We start from the raw sequence: 12,556 nt of genomic DNA, 5'->3' as shown, positions 1-12,556 counted from the left end.
AACTGACTTGCAACAAGGGAGAAGTTATCTCCTTTAGAGCTGAAAATGAGAGTGTCTGTATGAGCATCAGCAGAACCTACTGGATCTTAATGTGACCCTAAGCAAGACCGACAGCCAGCCTTTGGAACTAGAGAAAAATACAAAAGCAAAGGCAGTCAGGCTCAAGTTTTCCATTTCCATCTGTCCAGCTTTCCACATCTTCATACTTAGAGGCAGTAAAGACTGAAAAGGAGGCAGCTTCTGCTCAACAGTTTCACCTCTTCTCTGTTCTTTTGTTCCTGTGTCAGTAACTCTGGAGAGCTCCAACAAGAGCTTGGGGAGTTGCCATCAACTGGGGAGGTGAGGGAAGTCAATTATGCTTGGCATTTTGGTTGACTGCAAAATATGAGTATTCTTTTGTCTGCGCTTCATAATCTGCCCATAGCAGCTTGAGTGGTCTTTTTGGGGGTGATATGGACAAAATATAGAAGCAAATTAATGGGCACCAGAAAAGGTTGAAAAATAGACATGCTATCTAGAGGTAGTGCCAGCAGTAGAAGAACAGCAGGCAAGAAGAAAACTTTGCCCTTCTAAAAAGTTTTCAAATGAAAAGCTGGGTAGAAGTGTTTTACAGCTGTTAGTAAAGCGAGCCTCCTGAGCAGCCTTGTAAATAAGACTCTGGTACCAGCTAGGAAATTGCATCACAAGCATAGTCACAGTTTTTGGAGAATGCTAAATAAAACAGCACCCAACTTTGTGCAAAAGCTGGAAATAAATTCAAGTTTCCTGACTGTCAGACCAACAATTCAGTACTACCCTAAATATGTAATTTTGTTTGATCTCCTAAATCTTCCCTGGCTCCATCACATTTATAGTGCAGGTACTGCTATGTAAATCAAATTCAACTAGCCTACTTGCTGTCTTTGCAAGTGGGTAGATCTGTGGCAGCTGCAGAACTAGCAGTATAGCCTAGGAGCAAGTAGTGATATGCAAGCTGGAATATTTATGTTGTGGAATTGAACACGGCTTTTCTGGCAGCATACAGATCTTAAGGGAATATGTTTCAACCAATTAATAATATATGTTCAACCACAGACTGTGATCTAATTTCTTATTCTATCACTTTGTGAGTCTAATGGAGCAAAGCCTGATATTCCAGAGTCTCTGAATACCTGAAACTAAGTTCTTCAGAGTAATATGGAGACAGTATCAGAACTGCAAACGGAGTGTACACAATGCCAAATTAATTGGAATATAGGTGTTCCGAGAGTTAGGCATACTCTTGTGGCCTGTAAATATTTGTTCAGCAGCTACAATAGCAACAATATACTAAATTGGTAATCTATCTGTTCTTGTGCCTAGCAAAGTTGTTTGTTTTTTTTGTTTGTTTTATTTTATTACCCATAGTTATTATATTATCACCCAATTGTTAGACATTATTTTTACTTCATTTTAAATTGTTGTGTTTAACTTCATTAAAAGGCCTTTAAGGGTCCCTCCAAACTCAAAAGATTCTGTGATTCTAATTTCCGTTGCTACAACCTGGATAATTCTTTGTGTATTTTTGTTGGTTGGTTGGTGTAAATTGTCAAGCATTTATTGTTTTCTTTGTTCTTGATATATGTAATTTAATAGTGGCAACTCAATCCCAGTCTTCCTTGCAGTCTGTTGACCTAGAAGCTATTGCCTCTAATTGGGAAATGTTGTAGTGAGGAAATATGAAACACAAAATGAATGTTCAGAAAGATAAAGGCTGTTCCTCCTGAATGATTGTCCTTGTTTCCCTGCATCTCTTCAGTACTAGCCAGAATCCCAAATATCATCAGGGATAATAATGAGGGGGAGAGCAAAACAGAAATAGTGTTCTGCCCTTTCATTCTGAGGAAGGAATACAGAAGTGCTGAGAAGCAGCTGAAAGGAACTAAGGATCCAGCTGTCTGCCAGGCTCTGTGAGAATGCAGAGTGCAGGAGAGCGCCTCTGCTGCTCTGATCTGAAGATGGGTGGGAACAAAAAAAGGAGCTGCTGCCCAGAGGCCTGGTTTAGTCCCAAACCATCATTTTAAATATTGTCTGCATTCCATTTCAGTCCCCTCATGAAAGATATTAAATCCCGTGGAGAGTGCATTGAAGTGCAACCAAGATGATAGTTTGTTTATGAGGAACAGCTAAAAAGGATGATCCTTCTTGCACTCAGATAAAGAAAATGCTGAGATGCCCGGAAAGAAATAGCTTTAAAAGGGGAATCAAAATAATAAAATCAAATGGGGTCTTTCTAACTGAAAGATAGGCTAAAATGCTTGTTAGAGTAAATATAAATCCATTCACAGCTGCTTCTCTTTTGAAGAAGGAATAAAGAAATATATGAAGCTCTATTTATATTATATGGCGATGCCCAGGGGTGCAAGATTATTGAACAAATAGTGGTTTTTACTAGTCTAGCCTTCTGAGATGCCTTCAAAGGATTCCTTTTATATCTCCCAATCTGTAGTTTTAAGAGAGTAAATCTTTAGTAATGTAGTATAGTGATCATTAGCTGTCATGGAAAAGTGATCATCCTCATTATTTGGAATTTGCTTGAATAAAAGTTGGGATATGATATATGATACCATGAAACAAAGTATCATAACTCAATACAGAAGGCAAAAAATAGTTACCTTGTTTTGTCTGAATGTGAAACTGCACACCTGTAAATAGAAAGGCAATTACACAAGTCTCCAGCATCTGTGTTGCCCTACAAAATGATAAATTGAGTTCTGCTCAAATTGGTACAAGGAAATATCTGGCAACTCAGCATCTCTTGCAATGGGACCCACACCAGGGTGCAACCCAATCAAATGGTACTTGGCTATCATATTCTCCTGTAGCTGGGGAGACATGGATAAGCTTGTCCATCTCTCTGATGCCGTGGCCATGTAGCTGTTGTTATCAGGCCACCAGGAGTGCCCCGAAAACAGCAGCAGTGTCTGGTAAGTTGGCATCACAGACTAAGCCACTATCTGTAAAAGTGTGTGATATATGAAGTGTTCTATTCTCAGAGAAACGTAGCCAGAGCTGGCTCTGGGGCAGCTACAGGGCTCTGCCCAGTGAGGTCAACCCTGTAGTCCCCTGCTACCAAGACCTTGCCACATACACCCAGTACAGTCAGCAGTCTTTGGTTGTTTTATGAGCACAGGATTGTTGTTCGCTGATTCTGCACAGTGGTAGTGATTGTGCTGGGAGTTTGCTTGCACAGTATCAACTGGAGGAGAAAAAATTTATTCTCATATTCTTGGAAGGTAATCAGTTATCTGTTATGTTTTTGATGCTGCATGGAAGTACCTTTGCAAGGTGTAGTTGTGAGTGCTTTAAAACAGCATTTGATCTTCCATTTTTTTTGTCAATTAACCATAAATTGTTTGATGTAAAAAAAGGCTGCATAATTGGAACTAAAATCTCTGATATTTCTGCATTTCCTTGTAACAGCTTTGTATGATGGAAATGATTTATTATGATGCATCCAAACAATTTTTTAGCCTCCTTTCTAATATACTTCAAATTACAATTAATTCCCTTCAGGGAAAAAAAATAATTCATATTTTCCCCGAACTAGGAATCTTTTCAAGTTCTTTTGCTTTTTCTTTCAATGCAGTGCTGAAGTTTTTGGCATGTAGGGAGGGAGCTGCCATGAGGTGAACTGACTTGATAAAAGTCAGAGGTCAACTCGTGTGGAAAAGAAAGAGGTTGTCAAGAAAGCAAGTTAACCTTTCTTACAGAACCACTCTGTTTCCTTGTTGAGAATGACAATCCAGTGGCTGGTCTGTTCCTGCTTTAAGAACTAAAATAAAAAGGGGATCTTAAGAAGGTTGCAGATTTGGCAAAATGCTGATTATTTGTTACCAAAAGGGAGTATTCAGGGGAGGAAAAATAAATAGAAAAACTAACACCACAAAAAAAAAAACAAAACAAAAAAAAACAAAACAAAAAAAAACCAAACAAACAAAAAAAACACACACACACACACACACACACACAAAGACACTGCTGTCTGAAATGAAAGATTATGTCCTAATGACTAATATGTGTCTCCTAATTGTACTGAAGTCAGACAAAATAAATGAAATACTCTGTTTACTTTTTTAGCCAAGGAGGTGACACCAAATGACACTATTGATGGAACATCTTTTCCACAGTATAATTCACTGCAAGTAATACACTGCATTACAGGGAGGTGTACAAGAAAATTAGTTGTAAAGTTTTCTATCACAAGAAGCCAGTGATTAAAATAGTCCAAAACAGAAGAACATGCCACGGATTCTAATTTTTCATTTTTCTTTTTCCTTTTGAAACTGAAGGCTGGAATTCCTTTACAAAATATTTACTTCAGTTTTTGAAGTGACTTCAGAATTGAAGTTTTGATGAGCTTTTTTCATTTTCAAGTGGTTACTTCAAGTCTCACTTGAAATAGAAATAAGCCATTAAAGGCATTGGCAGTTTTATTTATAAAAAGAGTCGAGTTTCTATTTTTTAATGGAACCGAGTTTGGAGAATATGTCATGAGATAGCTTTCCTATTTAAAAAAAGAGGGGGAGGGAGAAAGAAACCTCCTAGAGAAGCCAAAGATCACAGATTTCAGTGTAAGAATAGCACGTCTCATCAGTAAAAATTGAGAACCAGATCATTTTTCAAAGCAGAGGTTTCAGTCCGCAGTCGTTCCTTAGACTCTGACAGTCTGTATTGCTGCTCTGCTCAGCAGTACAGTTTATGTGCATTCAATTTATTTTTCTCTCCTTCTGGAAAGAAACCTGATGGCAAACGTTGGTTCCATGTTGAGTGCTAGTGTGCATTTGAAGCTGATGTTGCAGCACTGGAGGATTTATCCAAGTCACAATTTCACAGTGCGGTGTTAGAAGCAGCCTTACAATTGACAGAGATGTGAAGGATGCTTGGTGCTTTTTTGCTTGGATGGGGGAACATTTAATGCACTTTGGAAGTATTTGGTCATGCTTCTATTTCTGTTTCTGCATATGATTTAACTATCTGCCCAGAGTCTGAGGACTAGCTTCGTAGAAGTGGTGGGTTACATATCCTGTTACAGTTGGAGCAGCAAGAATTAAACTGCTGTAATTCTTCCGCTAAAACAGAATTTGCTTTTCTAATATTAACGTATATGTATCTCACATGAAGTAAACCTACAGGTAATACTTTTCCTGTGTTCTCCATTAAGTGAATTTACTTAAAGATTATGTGAACATTCTACAACCCCAGGGTTGGGGTGGCATTTCCTAGTTCACACACAGCTCATGGTGCCTCTCCCATGGTTTTCTTCACTGATTCCACTGAGCTGACTTGAGGAGAAGGATGTTACTCAATGAAGAGCAAAGATTGTAAGATCTGTATGGATGTGATCAAAGACATGAGGTTCTAAATAAGAGCAGAATGCAAAGTAGATTTATATTATCTGTGATTGCACTGCCATCTAGTGACACAGTGACTCAATGCAAACTTTCTTGGTGTTTATTTTAAAGATCAGCATCTTCATGACACACTTATCTAATTATGGAAATGACCGCTTGGGGTTGTATACATTTGTGAATCTGGCCAACTTTGTTCATACCTGGACAAACCTGAAACTGCAAACTCTTCCTCCAGTTCAACTGGCTCGCAAGTACTTTGAGCTATTCCCTGAGCAAAAGGACCCACTCTGGCAGGTAGGCAGAATTGCTGATGAAATGATTAAAAAATAATAATAAAAATTTAAAATAAAGTTGTCTTGATGTTGTTTTTTTTTGTTGTTTCTGAATTTCTTTGTTTCAGTTTCTTGTGAATAAAAGCCGTATTTTTAAATACTGGGTTTCAATCCAAGCAGTTTTCCCAGTTGCTTTAATCTCCACAGAAAGGTTGCAGAAGTAATGTGTGCTAATAATACACATAGTAAAGATTATCTTGGATTCATTTTATTTGTGATTTGACTTGTTTGTAGAATAGTGGGAAATGCAGGAAAGGTAGCTGATGTTATTTCTTCTTTCGTAACTAGCAGAAATTAGGCATTTGAAAGAGATGTCTGTGTATACTTTAGCCATTGACCATTAACAACATGAACTTTATTCCAAATGTGTTAAGAGTGTATCCAAAAAGAGTGTAGAGCACTAAGACCATGGCTACCTTAATACAAAAATTGATTCACCAAGCATAAATACAGTAGAAAGTTATTCACAGAAAGCTGAGAAGTGCCCAAGCAAGAACCTGACCAGCACTTAATACACTGATGTTGTCAGTTGTGCTTCTTCATTAGGCCACTTCTCATGAGTGACCAAATTGAATGTATCAGGAAGTTGAAATGTGCTAAAGCTGCAGCCTGTGCTAGCATTGCAGTTGACATGGTTTCTTCAGCCAGTGACCCAGTGATAAGAGCACAGTCTCTAAAGAGAAATTACTGTGGGAACTGGGAATGTTGTTCTGCTTCCACCCACTCAGTGACAGTTCAATCAATTTGTGGGCTGTCTGAGTACCACAGAAATCTAAGTCACTACATGGATTCTGTGGTGACGCTTTTTGAGATGACTCAAAATATTTTGAGAGCAAGTATTACTAAATCAAACTTTAAAATGCATTTATATTTGCTTATTTAAATGTTTTCTAGCATTGGATATTGAATTGCCAACTTAGTAAGAATCTGAATGTGAGACTGCAAGTTTGGTCTTAAATGTGAAGCCTGAAATTCATGCTGTTACTGAATAACGCATTGAACTAGTGGAAAAAATGCCAAGATCTTTGCATAATGTTAAGAGAACATGAATTTAGAAAATGGAAATTAGCCTGTAGCCAAAGGACTTGAATAATTACAATAACATAGCAGAGAAATTTGCCGGCAACAATGACTAACATACACTGGAAGTGGTGTCTTATGTCTGTAATTTGCATAAACTTGAATAGCTACCTTTTTATTTTGTTCAGCCTTGGTAATCCTCTTTGTCTCAGCAGACCAGTCTCAAAAATTACTTGCAAGAAGTATTCATAAAATAGATATAAGCTGAATCCCCCTAGTAGATAGCAAATGATAAATATTTGTTATCAGGACTCGCTTCAGACTCAGTATTCTGTACTGATTTGAACTAGGGGATCAGCAGATGTATATGTGAATGGAAATCCTTAAACTATAATTAATTTTCTCTTTTAGTTTAAAAACTGCAGCTAATACCTGTTATGTTAATGAAAAAGAAAAGTAGTTAGAGAATTCATTAACATTTTTAGTCTTCTTAATTTGTATGTAACTGATTGATCAATTTTGAACTATTCCTATATCTTGAGTACATTGGATCAGATTTGTCTTTGGCATAATTCTCCTGAATTTACTGACATTTCTCTGGAGACTACATGCTTGTTTGAAAGTATCTGTTTCCACGGAGGGAAAAAAAGAAAAGGAAAGAAAAGAAAAGAAAAGAAAAGAAAAGAAAAGAAAAGAAAAGAAAAGAAAAGAAAAGAAAAGAAAAGAAAAGAAAAGAAAAGAAAAGAAAAAGAAGTTTCTTGTCTTGTCACACATGGAAATATATTTCTGAATTATTGAAATAATTCTTTTAAATGTAACATTTTTTCACTCATAAGGAAAATCAATTTATTTTTTTTGTAAGAACATTTGCAGATTGGTAATCAACATAAACAGAATTTAAGAGCCTTATCTGATATGATTACTAGTAAAATTCTTTGTTGTTGTTCTCTACTTCAGAATCCCTGTGATGACAAACGGCACAGAGATATCTGGTCTAAAGAAAAAACCTGCGATCGATTACCAAAATTCTTGGTTGTAGGACCTCAGAAAACTGGTAAGAGTCTTTCCTATTTCAGCAAGGTAGGCTATGTGTAAATGCAAGTAATTATACTGATTAATCCCGTTTTACTCAGAGTCCTCTGTAGAGACTGTGATCATCTAATAGCATTTTTTATTTTCAGACATTCAAATGTGTTTTAATAGTGTAAGTTACAATAAAAGACCATAAACATTTTTAAACTGAGTGCGGTGTTCCAGTGTCTGTCAGATTTCTTTAAGCTTTATATCAAATGAGTCACAATGATAAATCAACAAACTTGACAAGGTCTTGTCAAAGCTGAGGGAAGGAAAAACGTCCATTTCTCAAGGGGGGAAGATTCTTAACTGCAAGATTTTGGCTGTGCTGCTTTTGCCATGCTTAGGGAAACTTGCTGTTTCATGGCATTTGATGTAAGTCAGGGAGTTCCTAATGTATAGTTTGAATTGCAAGTTTGTGATAGTTTATAATTTAACTTTGTGGTTAATTTTCGTCTTTGTGATTAGAAGATTGTATATTTGCTTCTTCTCATCACCAGTCTGTGTTAGCTACTGAGTACAAGACTTTTGAATTATTTTTGTAACAATCATCAATTTTAAAAGGCAGTTTTTGGCAGTGTGAATAACAAATTTGAGCATTGTCACTCTACTCTGTATTAGCTATTCAAAGTTCCTTTAATATCTTTGATTTAAAAGCATTGAAGACAGAAGTGGCATAAATGAGCATTCCTTCACTAAAGTGAAAAATAATAAAGCTAGTTTAGTCCACTTGAGGGTATGACCCATAAAATATGTGTGTATGTATATATTAATCTTAGGCTTTTGTCCTATTTGTAGGTACCACCGCCTTGTATTTGTTCCTGGTCATGCACCCTTCCATCATTAGTAACTCCCCCAGCCCAAAAACCTTTGAGGAGGTACAGTTCTTTAATAGAAATAACTACCACAGGGGGATTGATTGGTAAGATGGGTTATTAGTATAAATATAAAAGTTTATATATTGTGAACAATGCAAAAATGACATTGCTGTTGGTAATGTTAACTGTTCATATGAAGAGTGAGATAGAAAAAAAATAACCTTTAGTGTCTTTTTAGAATGTTAAGTAAATGCAGATGAATAGTAATCATGCTGCATATCATAAATGCAGTAATTTTACTGAGGCTCTCTTGTTAATATCCAGATATTAATATATGCAAAAAGAGTAATAAAATATGTATTTCTTAATTCTCTGAGTTTTTATAGCTAAATTGTAATTATTTCTATGACATAGACCTTATTTTTTATTTCACTTACCTCTGAAGTTGAGACAGAGATGTTTGTTAGTTGAATATATGGAGGAAAAATATATATTGTTGGGTTTTTTTTAAGTGCAATTTAGGAATAACAATCAGGTAATTTTGGGAGAAGGAAAGACTCAGAATGTTGTTCAAGGATCTAGTAACTGGGAGAATGTTAATGGCTCAGTAGGGTACATAAGTGGTACGAAAAAAAGAAGAGCATGTTTCACTGCTGCCATGTTCACTTTGACTACCAGGGAATCACCAGAGGTATCTACACCCAGAAGGTCATCCTTGATTTTTTGTGCTACAGTGCAAAACACTACCAGATGAATAGCAGTAACATCCTATAGTTGTGGGGGAGCACCAGTAAAATATTATTGTTTCTCTTTTTTCTCCAGTCTAAGGGAAAGTAGTTTTATTGCCTTTGACTTTGTATTCATCCATAAAATTAACAGAGTTAGCACTGTTGTATGGTCTTAGAGCAGATATGTTAGATCCAATTTCTTTTTAAGTCACTTAGTTTTTGCAGAGTTAAATTGATGCAGCAGTTTCTTCCAGAAAATGTAGTGAGTCACCCATTTATTACCAACTGAGAGATACTGGCTCAACTGGAAATTAGAGAGCTGAATCTTTGCTATTAAGCTTTTTGAAGTCAGGGAAGATGGCAAGCAAACAGGGCATAGTGTATAGTGCTGATGGAGGCAGTGAGACTGTTCTTCCACAAAGTCATCGTTTTCATGTGGCAGGAAGGCCACTTTGCTGCTTCTCACCCTCCTGTTTTAATACCTTCCCTAACATGCAGATATGGTGTGTCTGATAGACATGTGCCAAATTACCTTCATCTAACTACTGCAACAGTGTGTTAGGCTCTCAGTGGTCAATTTCATAGACCAAGTATATAATTTTATCAGGTCTCTCTGGAAAGCATACATTTGGCTATTGTATATCTGTGCTACATGCCCCACTCACCCTTGCCAGCTTTTCAGATCAATATTCAGTACTCAGAGCTGCCCTACGATGTAGTTGTTTAACTCTTAGATTTGCATTCTGTGTGCTGTACAGATTTCTCAGACCTTCAGTCCGATAGAATATTTTAATGCTGGAACGTAATGAGCTTACCAAATGTTAATTAAATACAAGGTCTCTCCTCATTAGTCCATTAATTAGTTAGGATTCCTTCATGGCAAGAATATTTGCATGTAACAACGAGTTCAATTTATTTTATGGTGATGAAGGTGTAGCTTTTTGCCAGAGCTGACTGATTGAGTCTTTGTCATTTTGACAAAGCTAAGCTAAGACATTCTTTCAGATGTCAGGACCTTGGCAACCTCAACACTTAAAAGAAGTAGTAGTGTACATTGCAGGGTCCCCATAGAGATGGTAGAACAGTAAGAGGAGAACTGGCCATTCTGTTCTTTATACAGAGAAGTTCAAATAGACTAGTTGTGCATTTCCTTATGTAAACCTCGTTACAGATTTTTTTCTACAAGTTCATCTAAAACCTTCTCGTCTTTGCCAGTGAAGAAGACAAGAAAATTCACTCATAAGAATTAGCTTCTCAGAATCAAGTATCACAGAGTTTGGTTTCATTAAACCCCGGTCATATCCTTCCTTCTCTTGAAGTACCTTGTAATCAGTGCCTGTGCACTAACAATACATGTGCCTTGATGAAATGCTTGTTATGTCTGTGTCCTGAGGAAAATTGCTTGTGCATCAGTCAGTTCCATCCTATCAAGTTTTCTCACTGAGCCTGCAGTGGTCACAATTTCAAAGCCAAGATTCTATAATTTGTATTAAAAATAGTTCAGTCCTATGAGCAGAACAAGGTCTGAGCACTGGAAACTTAGAATCATAGAATGGCCTGAGTTGAAAAGGACCACAATGATCATCTACTTTCAACCCCCTGCTATGTGCAGGGTCGCCAACCACCAGACCAGGATGCCCGGATATGAAAACATTAAGATGAACATTTCCCACTTCTTTTCCCCAACAATAAAATAAAATCTGTATGTGACAAACCAAAATGATTGGCAAAACCTTTTCTCACAAAGAAAACTAAAAAGAATACAGCCCATTTTTTCACAAAAATGTGATTGAGAGAAAGATGCTGTCACTGTTTAAAAGTGATTTACCTGCTGAAGCTGTGGTGGATTTTTAGTGGATTTTCACCCACAATAAGAAGCTCTATTGTGTTTTTTAGTAAAAGCAGTTTTGATACTGAGTATCTTTTTTGTTATGCTCTTGCACTGTAATTAGTGTCTGCAAAGGATAAAATTCAGAATACTCACTGTTTTGCTTTTGACATTTATAGGAATTTGTCCTTACTGAAAAGTGAGAATTCACTAATTTGAAAAAGATACATGAATGTTGTAATGTTTTCTTCCAGTTAGAAAAATATAGCTGCAAATGCAGTTATGTGTAGTGAGAAGATGAGTGTTTGTAGCACGAAAAATACGATCAAAATACAATGTAGGCTTCTTGGTGCTTTTTTATAGCCATTAGGCCATTATTTTGTTGTAGAATAAAGTACACTTAATGGATTTGTCAACTTTTCTGTGGCTTCCAAGTAATTCTGAAAATGATGCTCCTTTTCTAGGTACATGGATTTCTTCCCTACTCCTTCCAATGTCACCACTGACTTCCTCTTTGAGAAAAGTGCCAACTATTTTCATTCTGAGGAAGCTCCTAAGCGAGCTGCTTCCCTCATTCCCAAGGCCAAGATCATCACCATCCTCATCGACCCATCTGATCGGGCATATTCCTGGTATCAGGTACGTGTATTAAGGAACATGGGCAGGCACAAGTCAAATAAATATGTCAGGTTTCAACCTTGAATACTCTGTATTTCCTTTAGTCTGCATATATATAATGAGTTTGGATAATACAAGCTTTTATGGTCAGTCCATGCTCCATATATCATTTACAATGAGCTGAGGTACGTGTCCACAAACATCTGAATAGAAAATCTAAATGTTTAAGTACCAGAAATTGCATTTTCAAGAGTCTGCCTGTAGTATAAACATGTAAGAGTGCTTTCTTACGTGATTAATGTTTGTAATCAACACACAGCTATATTAGTTTATCCATGTATTTATTTGTTGTGTGTTCAAAATATAAGACTTGTGTATGCCCGGGATCTTGTTTTGTAAACACCTGTTTAAAATAAAAATCAGTGAAGAAAAAGTGGCTGAACTGCAATGAAAAGTAGGACCTCAAATTTAAATCACTATCAGCACTGAGTGCTTCTTTGGAAAACATTATTACAACACTTTATCTTACTGTTTCATAGTACTCAAGCACTGAAATTTCTTTTTTTTGTTATAATACTGGAGGAAGCCATGCTAACGCTGAAGGAGTATTTTGCAGATCATAAAGATAAGATTTCCCAATTGTAATTTGGAATATTTATACAAAGCAATGGTAAGTATTTAGTGGAGTTCATAAGAACATGGAATAGTATCGTCAGGTATGAATGAAGGTTAGTTTAATGCAAAACATGGATCTCCAGTAAACATG

At 36.5% G+C, this 12,556-nt stretch overlaps 1 protein-coding gene across 5 annotated transcripts in view; it reads left to right on the top strand.

The window, feature by feature from the left end:
* Positions 1-12,556, top strand: part of LOC107313570 (bifunctional heparan sulfate N-deacetylase/N-sulfotransferase 3) — a 66,565-nt gene that overhangs the window by 44,748 nt on the left and 9,261 nt on the right. For 4 of the 5 annotated variants that reach the window (XM_085546942.1, XM_015861923.3, XM_015861924.3 and 1 more), the window contains exons 7-10: positions 5,484-5,666; positions 7,682-7,778; positions 8,597-8,720; positions 11,637-11,811. In XM_085546942.1, the coding sequence (XP_085403068.1) occupies positions 5,484-5,666; positions 7,682-7,778; positions 8,597-8,720; positions 11,637-11,811 (579 nt within the window). The remainder of the gene's footprint in view (positions 1-5,483; positions 5,667-7,681; positions 7,779-8,596; positions 8,721-11,636; positions 11,812-12,556) is intronic. The other variant, XR_014945904.1, reaches the window with a different exon arrangement.

Source organism: Coturnix japonica, chromosome 4, assembly GCF_054131305.1.
Source record: "Coturnix japonica strain WE chromosome 4, WE-NBRP24, whole genome shotgun sequence".
In the NCBI taxonomy this organism is placed as follows: domain Eukaryota; kingdom Metazoa; phylum Chordata; class Aves; order Galliformes; family Phasianidae; genus Coturnix; species Coturnix japonica.
The sequence above is the reverse complement of the archived record's forward strand: the minus strand, read 5'-3'. Positions and strand labels throughout refer to the sequence as shown.